Source organism: Haemaphysalis longicornis, unplaced genomic scaffold (assembly GCF_048455015.1).
Source record: "Haemaphysalis longicornis isolate Haplotype H1 unplaced genomic scaffold, Haemaphysalis longicornis Haplotype H1 scaffold_5, whole genome shotgun sequence".
In the NCBI taxonomy this organism is placed as follows: Eukaryota; Metazoa; Arthropoda; class Arachnida; order Ixodida; family Ixodidae; genus Haemaphysalis; species Haemaphysalis longicornis.
Window position 1 is genome coordinate 893,917 of NW_027526385.1, and position 21,640 is coordinate 915,556.

The window sequence follows — 21,640 nt, forward strand, 5'->3', positions numbered from 1 at the left end:
ATTCCGGCCCCAGTTGGGCGTCGAAGACGGACTGCAGCACTTTTCTGATATGATCCTGATCGGAGGATGCTCTCGCCGGATTCGAACCGTCCTTGCAATGGATATTAAAAAGGCCTACGACAATGTCAGCCGCGAAGCCATTGTTCGGATCCTAGAGTGGATTAAACTGCCCAGCCGTGTCTGCACATTTGTGAACGCCTTTCTTCGGGACCGAACCTTCACCCTTCGCTTGGCCGGGAAGGCTACAGGACACTTCACATCGCACCGTGGTGTTCCACAGGGCTCTGTGTTGGCGCCGGTACTGTTCAATATCGCCTTGCTTCCCCTGGCTTGGCGCTTGGCGGGCATACCTGAGGCGTATTACATCATGTATGCTGATGACATTACTGTGTGGTCCGTGCATCCTGACATCTCTGTCCAAGAAAACGCGCTACAAACGGCGTTAAACATGACTGATTCCTGGTGTGCTCAAGTAGGACTTGAACTATCGGGAGAAAAAACGTCATACATGTCAGTGACTAACAAACATGGGCGACGCCGACTTGAGAAACGGCCTGTCCGGTTGTTTATTCATCAACAACCTCTACACGAGGTCCCAGCTATTCGTGTGCTTGGCCTTGATGTTGCCTCGTCTGGGTCCGCGGCTCCATGGGTGAAGAGTGCGAAGGATCGTGCCGCACGGACAATACACTTGATACGTCGAATGGCGACGAAGGCTGGCGGGTCGCGCACCAGCGTTGCTCGCCTCCTTGTGCGGTCAGTGTTGCAACCCAGAATCGTGTACCAGGCTCAATTCCACCATCTCACGATGAGAGACTGGGATCGCCTCGAAGCCATCAACCGGGATGCCATGCGGGCCATTACTGGACTACCCCGAATGACCCCGATACCAACTCTGCAGGGGGAGGCCCAACTCAATACGATTGATGAGCTGGTGCACCAACGCCGCTCTGCCCGGGTCTGTAAAATCTCGATGACCGGTGCCGCCGCTGCGCTAGCCCGGTACATGGGGTACGTTGTACCAAGTACCACTGTGAAAGGTTCAGACATTCCTCCGTGGAAGCGAGTACAGTTAACAGACAACAAACCAATCGGTCGCCTCCGTCACCCGGTACCTCACCAGGCCACGGCCCAAGTCTCTCGCCTACATAGCCCAGACGCGGAGACGGCAATTGCATATGTAGACGCCAGCGTCAAAAACGGCATGGTGCACACTGCACTCATCTGCCCCCAGCTACCAGAGGTGGACCAATGTTGATCTTATGAGGCCAACCCGATGCCACCAGCGTATCTTGCTGAACTAGCAGCAATACACGATGGGATGGCCGCAATACTGCCTATTGTCCAGGCAGGGCCATACTGTCGACTAATAATACGCACAGACTCTACGCAAGCCATCCACGACATCCGCCGCGTAACACAAGCTACAGCGTTCGCAGATGCCATTCACCACTTAGCACGAAGCACTTCACTGCAGATCCGCATAGAATGGGTACCCCGTTCAGCTGTACCCGGCAGTAGGGAGGCAGACACGGCTAGTCGCCCGCATACCTTGATGCGACCACTACCACTTTTTTCCGAAGATCCAAGTGGAAACCTGGCACAACAGAAGGAAATTCTCCGGCGCACCACGCGAGCCCTCATACCTCCGTGTGGTTCAAACCTCCCTGGTGACTTAACTCGCCGAGAGGAGGTTGCGCTGCGGAGAATACGCGTTGGGATGGCCCTTACGCCGTCTGTGACTGCCTCTTGGCCATCGCAGTACCGCGGCCCATACGACTCTACCTGCCCATTCTGCGACTCCGCCGTACAGAATGTGAATGTGCAGCATCTGCTGTGGACCTGCCCCGGACTGCATCAGATGCGATTACGGCACCTTCGTGCAACCGGCCTCCACCCTGGCCGCCCTCCAGACCTGCAGCGCTGGGTTCATGGACCATTTCATAGGCACCTTCTAGACTTTATACGAGAAGCAAACTTGTTCGTGTACCTGTGAATCGTGCACCGTTATGCCGCAGGGCAAACTTTCGAATAAAAAAAAAGTATGAAAACTGTGCAAACAGCCAGTAGGTTAAAATATGGTTGCCAGACAGCTGAAGCGTTGCGTCACTGGTCACATCAATAGAACACTTTTTGTGGTGATGAACATGACGTCGCGCTAGTTGTGCTGCCGACTGACAATATCGCATGCTCACTTGAGCTTTGCCTAGCAACGATAGTTGCAAAGGCATCTCCTTAATTGTAGAAGTAATGAATCGTGAAAGTATTTTGCATTTATGTTCTTAAAAAGAGGCTCAAGCAGGTAAAATTAGGCAAAAGCCCATTTTCTCAGAGGAGTAAAATGTAGAGTACAACCTACTGAACTTGTTCATTTCTTAGCAAACTTCTTACTAAAATCCTTCCCCATGAAAGGCATTGCCACAATGCGATGCCTACTAGAGCAGTGCAGGTCAAGAGCATTGTTCTATGGCCTGAAGGGAGTCCCAGCAGGATGGTTTCCACTTAATTTCGTGAAAATGTTCCTTTTATTCAGATTTTTAATTTTCATGGCGAAGAGGAATGGTAGAAGCAAGGGACCACATCGGAATCGCCATGTCAGAATGTTTAAGGAGGCATGTGCAATGTGTTGTTGTTGTTGTTGTAATATGTATTTATTAATCCTATATACACTCCGTGCCCTTACTTTTGTCATCGCCGGAGGGGGAGATGGGGGAAGGGGGGAGGGGCGGTGAGTGTCCCGACTAAAAGTGATCCTTTACGGCGGCTTCTCGAACATATACGAGAAGAGAGTTGAGGACCATCTTCCTGTGTTCTGTAGACCCTTCGGGATGGGTCCACTCCTGCAGCGTTTGTGGCCTGACTTTAAGAGGAATGAGCGCATGTGCGCAGTTTCTCTGGTCCTTCAAGGCAGGGCATCTCCAGAGAAGATGGTCAAGGTCAGCGACTTGTTGGCTGTGAGGTGATTCGCAGAGTTTGCAGGTACCGTCGCCGGGGTGCAATGTGCGTATACATTTGTATTGAGTTGATCTGGATTCTGCAAGCTTTTGTGTGTAGCTCGATGTTTTTTTTTTCTTTTCAGCTGCCCCCCTGTTCGGAGATAGTCACCATATTATATTTCACGATAATATATTCAGTTAAAAGCAAGTTTGTTTTGTGTAATAGTTTTAAGCACCCTAGCACACACCTCCAAACTACCATAAAATTCTTCATAAATTTTCAGAGCATTGTGGCAGCATAGCAGAAAAATTATCATGGCACGAATGGACAGACCAAAATTCAAGTCACGCAAACTTACTTATTCGCTGCAAATGTTGTTTTACAAATTTGTTCAGAAGAAATGAAATCACTTTTGAGTTAGCATTGCGTAGCATCTTTGCTTTTCATGTCGTCACCATTTTTGTGCAATTTCTCGTATATCTGCCGTCATGCCGTCACCCAACCTGCCAGCATCGATGCTACCATTATCAGCATGCCGTCAGCTACCGATGTGCCGACGTCTACCAACATGCCGACCTCCATCACCTTGGTATCGTGCCAGCATGCTGTCATCTGCCGTCGTGCCATCATTAATGCTTTTGCCATAATCCACTACATTGATATTTGATGGCTTCTATCAACTCCACATTTTCAATAGGGACCTAATATAAATAAAGCAATGCGGCGCCAAAAAGACAAACGATCCCGTAATGCTGGCCCTTCTATGCACTAGCCATCTAGGCAGGGCAAAATGGTAGTGTTATAAAAGCGAAACGATGGATTTTTTTAAAACACGCACATTTATTCACAAGAAATACAGTATTGCCTTCAATACTCCACGTGTTATTTAAAATGCAATAGACTGCTGCCCCATTTGTTGTTGTTGCTGGCCCCCGTCGAGCCCATTTTCGTAGCCTAATCCTCCCAAGCTTCCGGGGCCACCACTGGGACTTCCTCCGATTCCACCTCCTAAACCATAAGTGCTACCGGAACCACGTCCACCTTGGCTTCCGAAACCTCTTCCCAAGTTCCTTCCGACGCCGCTGCCACTGGAACCACCAGGCCCAAAACCACCGCTGCCACCTAGACCACCTGGTCCAAAAGCTCCTCCTCCTCGTCCACTAAGGCCACCGAAACCACTGGAAGGGCCATCACTTCCAAGGCCAGGACCACCGCTTCCACCGAGGCTTCCACCCAAGCTTCCTCCGAAACCCCTATTAGATACAGGTCCGAAATTACTACCTTCACTCATTCCTCCAAGTGCACTAGTCGGATATGAGCTACCCATCGATCCCAATGGACGTGAGCGTCCACCGGTTCCACTACCGTATCCGCGGCTTCTGCTGCCATATCCACTAGCTCCTGGTCCACTGAGCCCTCCAAGGCTACCTCCATAACCACCGCTTCCTGGTCGGCCGCTTCCAAAACCACCAATGTCGCCATATCCACTTCTTCCATCTTGCCCGCCATACCCAGTACTACCGAATCCTCCATCCGGACCTCCTAGAGACCCGCTTCCAAGGAGACTGCCACCGCCGAGACCACCGCTTCCTCCTAAGCCGCCAGGGCCACTGCCAAAGCCCCTGTTTCGTCCGAAGCTGCCGCCACCGCCGGGACCCTCGGCTCCCCCGAGGCTGCCACGGCTACCGCCGAAGCGGCTGCTTCCTCCGTAGCCACTGCTGCCTCGCGAAGGACCGCCGCTTCCTCCCAGGGCACCGATACGGCCTCTATTTCCCCCGAGGCCGAGCATGCCATCTCCGTAACCACCGTCGAAACCTCCGAGGGCTCCACCTCCCCCGAATCTACCGCTGCCACTGCTCAGGCCGTCGCTTCCCAGTCGGCCACCTGCAACATAAACGCAAAATTCGGTGAACAATGAAGTTCTGCGAGTTTGCGATTTACCGTCTCATTTAGTAGATAGCCGAAAAAGCGTAAGATGACTGGACCGTCATACCACATATAAATTTTTATTCCGCTCATATTTTACGTATTTGTATGTTACGCGAGTTAAACCTAGCCACAAATAAATTGAAAGAAAAGGTATTACCATCTTGCCTCATTCAACGCAGGCTTATTTATTTAAACCATTATCAGCCAAACAAAGTCACTAAAACTTCCTTCGCTGAAGACTGTCTCTGAGACATGAAGGGGAAATTACGTATACTCATCATCCGCGCCGCAAATAAACAATGAAAAAAGCATAGTCCCAAGAAATATTTTCACTAAACCCAAAAAAATTGGTCATCGTGCAAGGTTTCACAGTTTTGTTGCTCCGTACTTAGGCTTTTTACAGCATTAAAAGGTCGTCTACAAGGAACAATATATGCAGAAGGATTATACAAGCATCCTTCATGATTCTAGCAGATTACGTGGTATACTCGGTCCGTTAATTTGGCTGTAAACAGGGCTCGTTTGCCAAAATAAGTGAGCTCTGCAGTAGTGTAGAAAAAATAATTGAACACCTTGCCATACGTCGTTGAAATGGTCGCCCCCATGCTGACACTGTTTGTTTATCCACAACTTGTAAAGGAAATAAATTGCCTGACAAGGAAAATTAAGATGTCAATGTAAGCAATTCGCGCTGAGACATGTGCAAGAGTTGTCCCCCTTTTCTTGGCAAAAAAAAGCCTCCTTTCAGACTATCAGGCACGATTTCAGTGATTTCGATTTTTTCTCGGTTGTTGTACTTTTGTTTATGTTTGTGTTATTAAGGGTAATTTATCGCGTATAGTGTTCCCTTAAACACAACGAATATCAGTTCGAAGCTGGAACCGTAGATTTTCATGTGATTTCCGGCGTTGTTTTAAGTGATGTGCCGTAAGAGCAAAGTTTAGGAGGTTTTCTGCATCCATATTGTGTACCACATTCAGAAAAAAATAACATAATTTGGGTGAAAACCTCCACCTTTAGGACATAGGTAGCTCCAAACATATGAACAGGAAAATGTGTACTAATACTAACTCAAAAGTTCTCCGATAATTTCTGGGTAACTTAGGCGCGCATTTGATGCGTGCGTGAGCTGCGAAACACCTTGTTACGTTAGAAATGACAGGATTACAAGTTGCATTCTTATGCATGCTTATAACACCTTCTTCTTGAGTATATTTTAAGGATCTTACCTTCCTTTTCGCATGCTCTTTCGTACTCACTCACAAATGTCAGAGAAATAACACAAAGTGCCTTTTTTCTGTGCATAGGTTGAACTTCGACCTTTAAAGGGGTCCTGACATACCTTCCGCCGATGCATGGATGTACAGACGGCCACAGAATAAACCGGACCAAGCGAGCGGTGCGCGAAAACTGTCGGCGCGACACCTTCCGGCCCAGCGCCTGCTGTCTAGATAGTGGAGGGCGCATGCGTGTCCCTCCCTACAGTTTGTGCATGTCGGTTTTCTTGATTGCGGCAGCAGCATTTCGTATCTCTCGAATGCGACGCGCGGCGGCGCCTTGACAGGCACGCCTACCGAGTGGCGTGATGCTTGGCAGCAGCCGGCAGCGTGCGCCATGCGCTGATGCCGCGTAACTGTTCGGCGCTCTTTTTATCGCTTTATTGACTGGAACGCAAAATGGCGTTGAAGAAAGGCTACGATAAAGATTACCACGTGACTGAACTAGTGCTGGTCGTTATGCGACGAACACACAGTTGATAGCAAGAACTGAAAACAGCGATGGTTTATTCGCACCGGAAGAATATAGTGAAATACACAATTGTGCGTTGTGAGTGAATTGCTATCGAAAAGCAATGAGGCGTTTCCTTCCATGTCACCCATTAGGCAGTGATAGCTATGAAGCGCATAAAGCAAGTACCTCGTTCTGCATGGCCAGATTCGTGAAGAATGCCGTCCCGCGTCCCCATCGAGCAACGGAGGCACATCGTACGACTTTTCATCGAAGGGACTACTTAGTGGGAAATTTTCCGCCTCACCGGAAGGTCTAGGACTTCTGTAAGCCGCATTATTCAAGCTTACCGCGATGATCAGGGCAGACTCATTGACGCAGAGCGCAGCGGGTGGCCTAAAGTCACCAGTGAGGAGCAGGAACTCCTGATTGCCGCAGCCGCTGTGGCAGATCCCTTCCTGTCTGCAAAAGGAATTCGACAGGACCTGTCATTGAATGCCTCTTCCGAGACCATTCGAAGACGACTGCGGAGGCGGGACTCGGGAGTTGCGTGGCAGCGCAGAAACCGCACCTGAGGGAGCGCCAGAGGCTGGAAAGGCTGAAGTTCGCCCGGGCGGTGGAGCAGTGGACAACGAACGAGTGGAAGGAAGTTATATTCACAGACGAATCGACTTTTCCACTCGCTGGGGTCAACAGCGGCGTGTTTGGCGTCCGATGAGCTGCAGGTACGAAACTGAACTGTGAAACGTAGCTGGTAATGTGCATTCTAGACGATACATAAACCACTATAGCGCAAGAGGTCAAATTGGGAGCACGGTTTAATGTGATAATTGCTGAGCATTCCTTGGGGGGTCCCGAATGCAACGCTAAGCGTAATTGCGAAGTCTAGCAATTCATAACTGCCTGTTAATACCTATATTTTGGAGCAAGCGATATACAATGTCCCTGTAAATTTTATTCAGCTGGATTCATTTGAAACGTTTTAATCGTAGTTTTATACGCACCGTTTGTGAAGCGTTTCTTGTCGCTTTTTTTTTTACGAAAAACTTCAGGTGACCCACATCAGCTAACGGAACATGTTTTAATTCCCGCAATAGAAAGTGGATTAAATTGAAGCACAGTTTTATCCAGAATACTGCTCGCCTACGTGGCAGTGGGGGTTCAGCCTCCCGCTAAAAAAGTGTGCCTGTAATTTCAATCGACATGAACTATCAAACACGGCGAGTCTTCTTTCATTGATTTAGCTAATATACCCTCCGAATATCTTCGGGGATATCTCTCCTCGGAGATATCCTTCTTGAATGTATTTCTGTATTTAGAATACGGATTCGCTTTATTCATTTTTCAGATACCAGCCAAGCTACATCCAAAGCGTCCTTTGCAACTGGGCGGTACTCCGTCAGCGTATGGGGCGCAATGAGTGCGGACGGCTTGGGACCCCTCGTCAGAATTTCTGGGCCATTGAATGCTTCCCAGTACTGTGACATTATTACCACAAGTCTGCTCCCCTACGTCCTGGACGGCCCGTTCATGGACGGGTGCTTCATCCTGCAACAGGACCGAAGCCCTGTCCACACAGCACGAGTCGTGAGCTCAACGATTGAGGACCACGCGGTGCGACAGCTGCGGTGGCCTCCGTGCGGGGCAGACCTAAATCCGATAGAAAATGTGTGGGGGATTATAAAGATGAATCTCGCTAAACGAAATGACTGCGGTCGCACGGCGGACGAGTTGTGGCAGGCAGTGGAAGATGAATGGGGACGTCTGCACTCCCGTCCCGAAATCATAAAGTCGCTTTACGAGTCTCTCTCCCGACGCATTATTGAAGTTATCGAGAACGACGGAAACTTCACACACAATTAATCAGGGGAACCACGCGGACAATCACCGATGTTTTTTTTTTTCGAAGCGAATAAACCATCGCTGTTTTCAGTTCTTGCTATCAACTGTGTGTTCGTTGCATAACGACTACCACTGGTTCAGTCACGTGGGAATCTTTATCGTAGTCTTTCTTCAAGGTCAGTTAGCGTTCCAGTCAATAAAATGATAAAAAGAGCGCCGAACAAACATTATCAGATGAACGCACAGTTACGCGGCATCAGCGCATGGCGCACACTGCCGGCAGCTGCCAAGCATCACGCCGCTCGGTAGGCGCACCTGTCAAGGCGCCGCCGCGCGTAGCATTCGAGAGGAACGAAGTGCTGCAGCCACAATCAAGGAAACCTACATCCACAAACTATAGGGAGGGACACGCATGCTCCCTCCGCTATCTCGACAGCACGCGCTGGACCGGAAGGTGTCGCACCGATAGTTTTCGCGCACCGCTCGCACGGTCCGGTTTATTCTGTGGCCGCCTGTACATGTACCAAATAAAGCAATGTATTAGCAATCGCCTCCCGCAAGAATTTTGTTAAAGCGATGAGTATTAGTTGAGAAATCGTGAACCAAAACCCGCGCATTATCGTCGCGCCGCATTTCCCCCTCCCTTCAACTTTTTCTTCGCTGTTGACGGCGGGCGAGCCTTCCCTCCCATAATGCTGCGCTCCTCAGCGGTGACGTACTTTCGCTATTGCGCTCCTCAGACTGCCGTCTGCTACGGGCAAGCTCTTTTGGCTTTTTCATCTTTGTTGACACCATGGATCCCGCACTCTGCTTAAAGGGGCCCTGAAAGGCGTTTTGAGCACACTAAATGAACTAGCGCAATCGTTAAATTGGGTCGTCAACGTCATCGGTGCCAAGTATTACTCTTTTACGCGCAGCGGAAAGCTCACACTTTTGTTGCAAAGTTTGTCGCTTTTTCCTGACCCTTCCCTTCGTGTTTTTGGACGCCGCCATCTTCACATGTCTACGTCATCGATTCCCAGATGTTCGTCAGGAGCGAGACATCCTGCTATTGGGCGGCTTTTTCACGCACTTCCGGCAAAGAGATGAGTCGTCTGCTCAGCGTCGGCTCACCGGCTGATCTGCCAGCGGAGTGCAGGAGTGCTTGGACATTTTACGACAAACGAAACAAGTGTAAACAAACGCTTAACCGTTTGTATTGAATGCAACACGGCCATAACATGACATGGATATTCTCTTACCTAAGTACGTCCCATAAAGAAGGCGTTGAAGCCTCCTGGCACTTCTTTCGTGCAATCGCAGAGAACGCCCTGAGCCGAATGCCCGGGTTTGACGCATACATTTTATTCAACTTCAAAACAATCCACAGATGCGTTTCGAACGAACACAACGTCACAACATGCGTTGCAAGTCTGAACCGCGATTGACAGACGATGGGTTGCCTCCTCCTGCCCGTCGTAAATTCGGCACTCACCTCGCGCGCGGTTTGCGGGGACGAACAGCAAGTCACTTAACTCTGGCGCACAAGCCGAAATGGCTTTTAGCCACGCACACTGCACATATCACATGCGAAGTTGAGTCGTACGTCGCTCGATAAAGATAATCCAGACCATGGGAAGCACTATCCACCCGCAGAAGCACAACGTCGCATTTCATCGCGAAACAAAGGCGTCCACAACACACACACCATTGCCTCCTGTAATGCCAAACGCATCTCGCCCTTCCTAGTGAGAGTGAGTGGTACGCCTGCAGCGCCCACATGTCGCGAGGTGGGGCCCCGAGCTGAACGGGGATCACGCAACCGTAACTGACTTCTGGAGCGGTTTGGGCCTTGTTGCTGAGCAACCGATGTTTGAGATTTTTCAAAGAAATGGCGCTGGCTCCAGCGCTAGACAGCTCAGAGCCGCGCCGGAGCATGTTTTGCCAACTTTGCCGCTCTCCAGCACGCGTCGCCCCAAGCTGAACTGGTCACATCATTGAAGCGTTTTGTGCACGGGTTCTGTATCGGTTTCAAATGTCTTTTTCACATGCCAAAGGCAGGAATTACCACCGCCGCAAAATAAGCCCCGGCACCAGCGGGGCCACATCTGATACGGCACTTTCTGGATAAACAATGTGCGGTGCATGAATGGCACCGAGCGCACGATCGTTCCCGAGCGGCTGCGAGTTCGCCGCCGATAGCAACTGTGCAACGTACACCGCGAAAGGGCAAGGCCAGGCCGCCGCACAAATGTGGCCAGATTTTTCGTTCGCTTTTTCAGCCTTTAGCGGAGTACGGGATTCATGGTGTCAACAAAGCTTGCCCGTAGCAGACGGCAGTATAAGGAGCGCCATAGCGGAAGTACGTCACCGCTGAAGAGCGCAGCATCATGGGAGGGAAGGCTCGCGCGCCGTCAACATCCAAAGGAGGAGGAAACGCGGCGCGACGATAATGCGCGGTTTTTGACCTACGATTTCTCAGCTAATACTCATCGCTTTAAAAAAATTCTTGCGGGAGGAGATTGCTAATACATTGCTTTATTTGGTTACATGTACGTCCATGCATCGGCGGAATGTATTTCAGGACCCCTCTAAGGCTAGAAAAGCGAACAAAAGACCTGGCCGCATGTGTGTGGCCTGGCCTTGCCCTTTCGCAGTGTACGTTGCTGCAGTTGCTATCGGCGGCACACGACTTTTTATCGGCGGCGAACTCGCAGCCGCACTGGGAGGATCGTGCGCTCGTTCCCTTTGATACACCGCGCACTGTGTATCCAAGCCGCCTCAGATGTGGCCCTTCTGGTTCCGGGTCTTATTTTGCGGCAGTGGTAATTCCTGTGCATGTGAAAAAGACATTTTAAACGGATACAGAACCAGTGCACAAAACGCGCCGGATCGCATCGCTTTATCAGTGGCGATGAACGGGAAGGCGCAGAGAAAACCAGCGCCGCACTCGAGCGGCGTGCACCCGTGTTCTGACAAGCTGCACCCATATCTTGTGACCGGTAGTAATAGAGAGTTTTAGAATAACGTACGCACCCGTACGCAAACAGTTAGCGAGCGCTATTATTTGCATCGTTCGCACTGCGCATGCACCCTACGTTAAGACGCTTCTGCGTCTACCGGACGCTATTTCAGCAAAATAGCGCGCGTACGTGTGAGGCCGCTTGTGTTTCCAACATGGCGGCAAGTAGCGCGACAACCACCCACGGTTGCGCTCTTCTGTGGACAGTGGTTTGCTTCCGATGAACCAAGTTCTTTGCCCCTGTGTTTTTAAATACGTCGAGTGGTTAGCACGTCGCCCTCACGCAGCTCTGTATCGTCGTAACACCGCTGACTGTCCGAACGAAGCTTGCAGCTAATCCAAGCCAGCGACCGAAGCTGTGTGTATGCGTGTGTGTGTGTGTGTGTGTGTGTGTGTGTGTGTGTGTGTGTGTGTGTGTGTGTGTGTGTGCGCGTACGTGCGTGCGTGCGTGCGTGCGTGCGTGCGGGCGTGCGTGCGTGCGTGCGTGCGTGCGTGCGTGCGGGCGGGCGGGCGGGCGGGCGGGCGGGCGTGTGCGCGCGCGCGCGCGCGCGCCCGTACCGACCAACCAAGCCCTCCCCTTCTAGTCTGGCCACTCTCCCCCAATCGGGTGGAGACGCGTGGTAGAGAGCGGCAACGTTAGCAAAACATGCTCCGCCTCTGATCTGCGCTTTCTAGCGCTGGCGCGAGCGCCCTTTCTTTGACAATCTCAACGGTTGCCTTGGCAACAAGGCACAAACCGCTCTCTATGTCAGTTACGGTTGCGTGATCCCGGTTCAGCTTGGGGTCCCACCTCGCGACATGTGGGCACTGCAGGCGTGCCACTCACTCCCATTGGAAAGTGCGCGATGAGTTTGGCATTGCAAACATACTGGAGGGGATCCTGTGTGCGTTGTGGACGCGTTCGTTTCGCGATGAAATGCGACGTTGTGCTTCTGCGGGTGGATAGTGCTTCCCATGGCCTGGATTATCTTTCTCGAGCGACGTTCGACTCAACCTCGCATGGGGTATGTGCAGTGTGCTTGGCTAAAAGCCTCCTTTGCTTGCGTGCCAAAGTTAAGTGACTTGCTGTTCGTCCCCGCAAACCGCGCGCGATGTGAGTGCCGAATTTAGGACGGGCAGGAGGAGGCAACCGATCGTCTGTCAATCGCGGTTCGGACTTGCAACGCATGTTGTGACGTTGTGTTCGTTTGAAACGCATCTCTGGATTGTTTTGAAGTTGAATAAAATGTATGCGTCAAACCCGGGCATTCGGCTCAGGGCGTTCTCTGCGATTGCACGAAAGAAGTTCCACGGGGCTTCAACGCTTTCTTTATGGAACGTAGTCAGGTAAGAGAATATCCATGTCGTGCTATGGCCGTGTTGCATTTAATACAAACGGTTAAGCGTTTGTTTACACTTGTTTGGATAGTCGTAAAATGTACAAGCACTTCGGCACTCCGCTGGCAGATCAGCCGGCGTGTCTACGCTGAGCAAATGACACATCTCTTTACCGGAAGTGCGTGAAAAAGCCACCCAATAACAGGATGTCTACCTCATGACGAACATCTGGGAATCAGTGACGTAGACATGTGAAGATGGCGGCGTCAAAAAACACAAAGGGAAGGGTGAGAAAAGACGACAAGGTTTGCAACAAAAGTGTGAGCTTTCCGCTGCGCGTAAAAGAGTAATACTTGGCACCGCTGACGTTGACGACCCACTCTAACGATTGCGCTAGTTCATTTAGTGTGCTCAAAACGCCTTTCAGGGCCCCTTTAAATTTAGAATATAGATGAAGTGCAGGACGCATATTGTTTTTGCTTCAGCCTTCTGATGCATACCTCCGTCGAACTGGTGCTGAGTGTATAAGATTTAATATTGCGGTTTACCTGACGAACACTGCCTCATTGGCAGGTCCTTTTCGCTAGGAATGAGAAAGTTAGGAAGTGGCGCTAAGCTCTGCAATATTTCTTTTTTTTGCACAGTCTCTAAAATATTTTCAGGTTCTAAAATTCCCAACTGGGAAATGCTGTTCGCCCAAGGATATGGGTCCACTTCCAGATGTTTTTTTTTTGAAACCTTAAGGGGTTGTACTCTTGGGGCAAAATGAAGAAACTTCGGCCCTTGCGACGCAGATCCAAGGATAATTCACACGCTACAGCGTTCATATTAGCGAACACTCATTACGTGAAAGGCAGCGGAAAAAAATGTGCTAGAGTGTGCGTGAAGAAAGACGCCAAGGAAAAAAATAGACTGGCTTCTAGCATGCTTAGTCGGCACATTATGTGCGTCCGACGTCCCAGGAGACTTCACACACACACACACACACACACACACACACACACACACACACACACACACACACACACACACACACACACACACACACACACACACACACACACACACACACACACACACACACACACACACACACACACACACACACACACACACACACACACACACACACACACACACACACACACACAAAGCTCGAAACCAAACGCTACAATCTCCTGCCCAGGTTTTTTTTTAAATACGATAAATTATGTTTTCAGAAGATTTATAAGCATAATCTTTCACGAAATGGCTCGCCACCAGCCGTAGCTGCACTCAAAGCAGCCATTGCTGACCTAGGACTAACACTCGTAACCAGAGAAAATGTGAGCACAGCCAACGGGAACAACAAGCGGCGATCAGACTAACGAGGTTGTCTTCCGGAGCGCTTTCTGCGCACCTGTTACGTTCTCACTTGCGGCAGTAAAGGCGCGAAACGCCGCCCATTTTGCGGGGCGTCGCGCGCCGAAAAATGCGCTTTCGCAGCAGCATCTCTCTGCCGCGCAAGAATGGGTCGCGAACGCATTTTTCTGCGAGGCTCCGCGTGCGCCCCTTTCAGCGCACCCGAGCGAGCCAATCAGACAGAGGCGCTGCGGGTCATGTGGGCGCCGACGTCAGTGCTTTCACCTGCTCCCTGCCCGAGTGCCCGAGCCGACCGAGCTACCAAGCGGAGCCAAACGCGCCGAGTTTTCAGGTCGGCATTTCGCGCAGTGCCAACATGAGGCTCGCAAATATATGGAAGCGGTTCATCGATACTGTACGGGTGTTTCCTGCAAGCTTATACCATAAGTCCCACTACGAATATAGAGACAGGAATTCCAAAATGAACTGCAGTGATATTCGCCGTTGAGGCAGCGGAGCGCACGCTTGGCCCTCCAAGCCTCAATAGCTCCAACACGGGCGGACCAACACGCGCCATTTCCTGTTGTGTTGCGCGCGGCGGCGTCGTAGTTCCAGCAGTTCCAGCAAGCAGACCAGCACTATCGCGCACAGTGTGGCGAACAGATCGTCATCGCCTGTCATTGTATATCAAAACCTAAGCAGCTAACATCCAGTTCAGTACGAGGCAATTGTGGCCAACGTTACCTTGGTTCCAGGAACTTTGGTTGTGGCCACAACAGGCGGGCAGGAAGAGCGGCTGAAACGCGCGGGAATTCTCGCATGCTCCCGAGTCACCCCGAAAGAGGGCGAGAGCTTCCGGTTTCCGCCGATGCCGCCGTCAACCCTGTTTGCGAGCGCGAGCGCCAGATATGTGGCCTTCAAAAATGGCCGCGTATCTGCTCCTATCGTTGTAAATGTCGACGAAAGAAATAGTCGACTGTCGCCCCTGCCATCTAAAAGCCCCCCTTCTTTTTCCCGCTCACTTCTCATGCGGTTCCTCTCCCGTCTCGTCCGTCTCAAGATAACCCGCTAGAGGTTTGCTCAAGTCAATTTAAATTTACCACGTTCTACGGCTACAAGCCTGGTACCTCGATGCCAGAACTGCCGTATGGTGGGGACGCGCGTGATCCGAGGCACCGTACTGCAAAGTTTATAGAACCACGTTGTCCTGCTCTACGCTCAGGGCCAAGCAGAACGTGGAACCTATCTAGTGGAACCTTTCGTTACTGCTGCCGTTTGATTTCTCAAGATTCCGCCAGGAGCTATAGTGGTTCGGGCAACAGCAGGCGACAATTTTCTGCTGTTGATGTAGTATTTTATTTGCGTGATCGCCTAGGCCAGCGGAAAAAAATTACTCCATCACAGAACGGGGGTGTCGCTCTTGTGTGGGCCGTGGACAAATTTCGTCCACACCCCTACGGCCGACCGTTTTCCTTTGTGACGGATCATCACGCACTCTGTCGGTTAGCATCACAGAAAGATCCAACAAGCCGCCTCGGGTGTTCGGCTCTCCGCCTACAGGAGTACTCTTATTCAGTCACCTACAGATCGGGCCGCCTGCACCAGTACACCGACTGTCTGTCAGGCCACCCCTCCAACCTCCTGAGCCTACGTGTTCCGACGCATTTCCATCCCTTCTGGCGATTTCCTCTTTCTTCCAATTTGGTAAAGAGCAGCGCCGGGATGAATTTTTGCGCCAGATCATTGAATGCCTGAGTAACGCCCCTTTGGACGCATAAGTACAATTCCTCCAACTCAACGACGGTGTGCTCTATCGTAAGAATGCACGCCTGGAAGGTCCCGAGCAGCTCCCTGTTGTGCCTGACCACCTTCGTTTGGACGTCCTGGAGCAACTGCAAGACCACACAACAGCTGGTCATTTAGGAGTTTCGAGAACATACGACCGTGTCTGACGGCGTTTCTTCTGGTCAGGGCTTTACCGCTTTATTCACCGTGTTACGTCGGTGCATGCGACAAGTGCCAACGTCGGAAAGCACCAAAGACGCCGCTCGCCGGCCCTCTTCAGCCACTGGACATACCGGTCGAACCATTTTTCCGCGTTGGTTTAGACCTGCTTGACCCCTTTCCACAGTCTGTGGCCGGATTGATCGCAGTGGTCACTGATTATGCGACACGTTATGCAATAACACCGGCCCTTCCAACCAGCTGCGCTATCGATGTCACATATTTTCTCCTTTACGGAGTGATCCTCCATCATGGGGCTCCTCGACTGACCGTGGACGAAACTTCCTGTCGCGAGTAGTCGACGACATCCTTTGCTCCTGCGCCACCACCCACAAATTTACGACTTCCTACCATCCGCAGACCAACGCTCTTACGGAGCGGCTTAACAGCACTCTAACGAATATGCTTTTCATGTACGTTTCGGATGACAATCGCGACTCAGACATTGCTTTGCCTTTCATTACATTCTCATACAACTCGGCCCGCCATAATACCGCCGGATTTTCTCCGTTTTACCTCGAGAGCCGGTGTTGCCCCTGGACACCTTACTCGAACAAACCACGCCGCCTTCTGGTAAAGCACAAGATGCCATTGCCCTGGCTGACTTTTTGTCCGCAGCATAGCGCGCACCAGGCTTACGTCAACCCAGGATTCTCAAAAGTCCCCTTCACGATCGACGCCACAGCACCTGCCATTTTGCGTCCGTATCCCTCGTGCTGCTCTGGTGTTCTGCATGCCAAGTAGGGCGTTCTGAGAAGCTGCTCGCCCGTTACTGCGGCCCCTACCGTGTCCTGCGCCAAGTGACTGCTGTGAACTATGAAATCACCCCTGTCGTTGCGTCTGACTCATCCCGCCCTCCGAAGACTGACATCATCCATGTCGTCCGTCTAAAGCCCTACCGTTCACAGCCTACAGTTTTGCCCTGAGCAGCACCGAGACGGTGCTCCTACGGGAAAGGGTTCTGTTGAGACATTTGTTACGCTCGCTGTGAAGAGTACGCGAGATGAGCTGCGGGTCGGGATCATTATCAAGGAGGGAAGAGGAAGAAGACGCTGACAGGGACGCGCGTGTAGTTCGGTCCCTTGCCTAGGCGGCGCCCTCTTATACCATGCCTTCTGTAACCGGCCACTTGTAAATACTGGTCTACCTCGTATCAATATCACAGAAACCAATCATCTATGAATTTTTTAAATAAAGGAGCACTGCAAATATCACTTATGTATTGATTTTATGCGTCACAATTGCGCAATGTTTTGTTTTTGTTCAACGATGTTAAGTACGAATATTGCCACCGGAATTAGACGTTTAGATTTGGCTGTGGGTATATAAGACTATTGCGCAGATTTAGTTTCGCTTTGGCCGGGTGGCTGAATAGAGTCATACACAGGCAAACAGACATACAAACCGACCAAAATTTTTGTGTTTAAGTAGCCCAAGAAAGACTATCGTCTTTAAAATCCCGGGCCATCTCCACTATACCTGGGGAGGGGCGAGGCATTCAGTGTATGAGTTTATTCTTGGCCCCCTGGCGTTTTTTTCAACGGAGATTAAACCATTGGGGCGTAGAGGTGTACAGCTTTGCTGTAAAAGTCTCGTATTTTGAAGCACGAAGCTCTCTAGCGTGAGGCGTAAACGAGTGTCGCGGGGTTGTTTTTCAGTACGCGTTACGTTAGCGCGACGAGTAAACGAAATTACCAGTGTCATGGTACCGTGACTACACGAGATGACGATTACGACGACGACGACGACGACGACAGGAGACGCCAACAGCACCAGCCCCTAAGGGGCTTCGCCCCTAAAATTGAAGCGGCAGCGTTTTTGAGCGCGCGCAATTGCGCCCGCTTATTTCTGCAAGTGACGACGTACCGTATACGGGCAAGAAACTATACCCAGCATCATTGGTACTACAGATAGCTCCCATTAAAAAAAGCCTTCTACTTCAGGGACTCGCGGTTCGGGCTCTTTACTAGCCTTCCAAGAGCACATTGTCCTCTTGACAATGCATACCCGTCTTGCTCGGCGTGGAAGATGAATTTACAATACGCATCCGCATCCCAACTCGTTGTGGTCGCGACATTGCCGGGTGATAGTAACACGTTTCATTGAACAAACGAGGTGTATATTATGCTTAATTTACACCTTCATGCTGTATTTCGACGCGGACGTTCATCCATCGACAAAGTAAATGACCTTGTGACATCGGTTCAGCACAACAAATCACTCAAACGTTTGTCAGCCGCTTCATATCTCGATCTTAAAGAAACGTAGTATAACGTAATACATGATGCTGTTCTGGGCGGTCTACAATATGCGGAAGTCGGTGGACGGGCATTTAGATGAATACAAAGCTTTCTATCCAGAAGATATTTTTGTTGAGACTTCGGATGTCCCAACATCACGGAACTTTGCTTCTCGTGGCGTCCCGCAAGGAAGTGTACTGAGCCCTACATTTTTTAACCTCACGTTGATAGAACTTACTGACGCATTACAAACCAACTTCCACCTCTCCATCTATGCTAATGACATTTGCATTTGGTCATCAGGAGTTTCACGTCCTCAGATTCGGGCCCGACTTCAGAAAGCTGCAATACTCACATGTTTGTTCCTGCGTCGACAAGGCCTGGATATATCTCCAGAGAAATGTGCACTAGCTGCTTTTACCCGTAAAACAAATGTCGCAGTATAAGATTTCTTTAAATGGACACCCTATTCCCTACATCAAAAGTCACCGGCTTCTGGGAGTTATCGTGTATCGGGGTCTATCATGGGCTGCTCAAGTTTCATTCCTGAAGAAAAGACTCAATGCCGTGGTCCAGCTATTCAACTTGCTGGCCGGACAGACGAGGGATGTCTCCATGCACTCGATGTTACGCCTATATTATGCCTTTTTTCCTTGTATTTTACGTTACAGCCTGCCTGTATTAACAAACACGTGTAAAACTAACCTACAGGCAATTCAGGCCATACAAGCCCAGAGTGTTCGGACATGTCTTGGTCTCCCGCTTTGCCCCTTAACTGGGGCAACAATTTGCATCGCAAGGGATCACCTGAGCCCAACCCACATGACAGTGGAGACACTGAGAGCACACATTAGGCAACTCACTCGGTTGCCCCACCACCCCTTGCATCCCTGCCTTAAACACGACCACAGTCATCTTTTTGTAAGGTGGTTGCCGCTCACAGTGGATCTTGTCATGAAGGTATGCACCTCCTTCACGACCCCCGTATCAACTTCGGCGCCTCTTACAGCCACAGGTGCACCTAACCATACCGGGAATAAAAAAGAAAGCGGACCTTCCACCTGTCCCTACTGTTTCTACATGGGGCCTACAGAGATCGGGTCCATGTATACACGGATAAATCGGTAACCACGTCTACTTCGGCCGGTGCTGTTGTAATACCACAAAAGTCTATAGACATTCATTTTAAGATTCCAAACTCGATGGCGTCGACCACTTCTGAATTGACAGCTATTCGGGAGGCCCTTCATTTCATCCAGCGGGAATCGCCAGAAAAATGGGTTGCGCTCTGTGAGTCGAGGCCCGCTCTTCAGTGCATCCAGTCTGCCCTCCGCCGCGGCCCATACGACCAACTTGTGGCTGAAATCCGGTGCTTACGCAGTAATCAGGCATAGGCATGATATTGTTTTCCAGTGGCTCCCGAGCCACTGCGGCATTACTGGAAACAAACATGCAGATAGAGCGGCTCATGGCGCCAACAAAAGTGCCAGATTGACCTGAATTCCTGTAGCACGCACTGATGTAGCAAGGTCGCTGCGGTGCATTGGCCGCGGAGTCAGTCTCGCAAGTGGAACACACCAGAGTTCTCGAACACTCGTCTTCGCTCGCTCGACCCCGATTTGCGGCGCCACCTACCTATTAACGTACCACGCTCGTACGTCACCTTACTTTGTCGCTGCCTGTGGCTAGGTGTTGCCTTCACCAGTGCTTACTCCTTCACCATTGGTATGGCCAAAAGGCCTGTTTGTGATGTGTGCGCCACCGGAGAGACCATTGAACACCTTCTGCGCCATTGTGACCGATTCACAACGCCGAGGCAACAACTCTCCACCACACTTCGCCGACTCGACGACCACCCCTCTACAGCACAGACTACTCTGTGTCTTAGGCGTCCGTCACAGGCCGAAAAGGCTACAAATGCCTTACTTTGTTTTTTGAAGGACACAGGCGTATCTGAACGATTGTAGGGACATCACTACAGTGCAGCGTCCTTCGTTGGCCAATTTTATCAGTGCACCGCTTTAATTTTGTGCATTTTCTTGCTTTGAGTGCGTGCTTTGTACTGCCTTTGTAGTTTCCATGACCACGCCTTGTGTTTTTCTCATTTTCTTCCTCTTCTTTTCTATTTTAATATGTGCCACGGTCCTTTCTTTCCCTTTTATTTTCCGTATCCCTACACCACTGAGTAAAGTAGCCAACTGGGCAGTACCCTTCCTTCCTTCCTTCCTTCTTTCCTTCCTTCCTTCCTTCCTTCCTTCCTTCCTTCCTTCCTTCGGTATTTCCATTGCTCTAACGTATTACGCTTAACTGCCCAATTCCCGAAGTGTCTCTGTTTTATCCGTAAGCTTACACCCGAACATAAATCGCTTTTGAAGAAGTCTGAGTGCTATGCATGCAGTTTGCAACCCAAATTCTGTTTTACAACCACTTAAAAAATATTTTTACGCTGAATCCTACTAGTACTGCATGGTGCATTTGTACACGAATAAATACCTATGAAATAGAGCGATTTGCTTTACGCTCGTAATCACATTGAGATAATAACCACTTAGAAGGGAACCAAGGTAAAGGGAAAAAAAGGCTCTATTGCAGGAACATTTATGTATATCATGCATAAAATGTGTTGCAAATATATTATTGATAAACGATTGGGACGTCTTTTTATACATTGCGACATCAAACATTTAAAGTTTCTGCGTCAAGCGGGTGAATTACGCTCACAGGATCGCAAATGATTAATCTCCGTGCCCGTCGGAGCGTGGTTATTTTCACTCTTTAGCATAAACTGGAGCACTACGACGGTTTTAGCAGCTCGCTTACCTCCTGAGAATAGCTCCTCGACCTTTTGTTGCCCAAGTGCGGCCGCGTAGGCAACGGACACAGTGAGCACGCAAACAACGAAAAAGCGAGCCATCGTGGTGTCTTTCTGTGCACCACAACTGGAGACCTCGGCTGGGGCCCGAAACGCCAGCTTTATATACAAAACCCACCTCATTGCGTCATTGAAAGAGCGCTTCGCGTGCAACTACCTAGCTCTAAAAAAGTCCATGTTTATTGTTCTAGGTTTTGAAGCACATGATGAAATCTATTGTTGGAGCACCTCAAGCCTCGTCGCCTTACTTTCAGGACGTCATCTTGTGAAGATGTACCGGATACCTTGTCAAGTCGCTCTGAAGCCCATCTTGCGTCTGCTAAAAAAGCTTCAAAACTAGTTCAGTTGTCGTTGATTGATCGCTCAGTTGAGACAACGCTCCCGCGCAGTTTTTTCGACCTGCTGACGCATTCGGTGGGGCCGACATTG

At 50.3% G+C, this 21,640-nt stretch overlaps 1 protein-coding gene across 1 annotated transcript; it reads right to left on the reverse strand.

The window, feature by feature from the left end:
* Positions 1-3,755: 3,755 nt before the first annotated feature.
* Positions 3,756-21,316, reverse strand: LOC144137766 (uncharacterized). The gene is made up of 2 exons (XM_077669724.1): positions 21,160-21,316; positions 3,756-4,821 (listed from the first exon to the last, which is right to left on the reverse strand). The coding sequence occupies exons 1-2, from the start codon at positions 21,251-21,253 to the stop codon at positions 3,824-3,826; spliced, it is 1,092 nt and encodes a 363-aa protein (XP_077525850.1). The 5' UTR covers positions 21,254-21,316; the 3' UTR covers positions 3,756-3,823.
* Between the last annotated feature and the right edge of the window lie 324 nt (positions 21,317-21,640).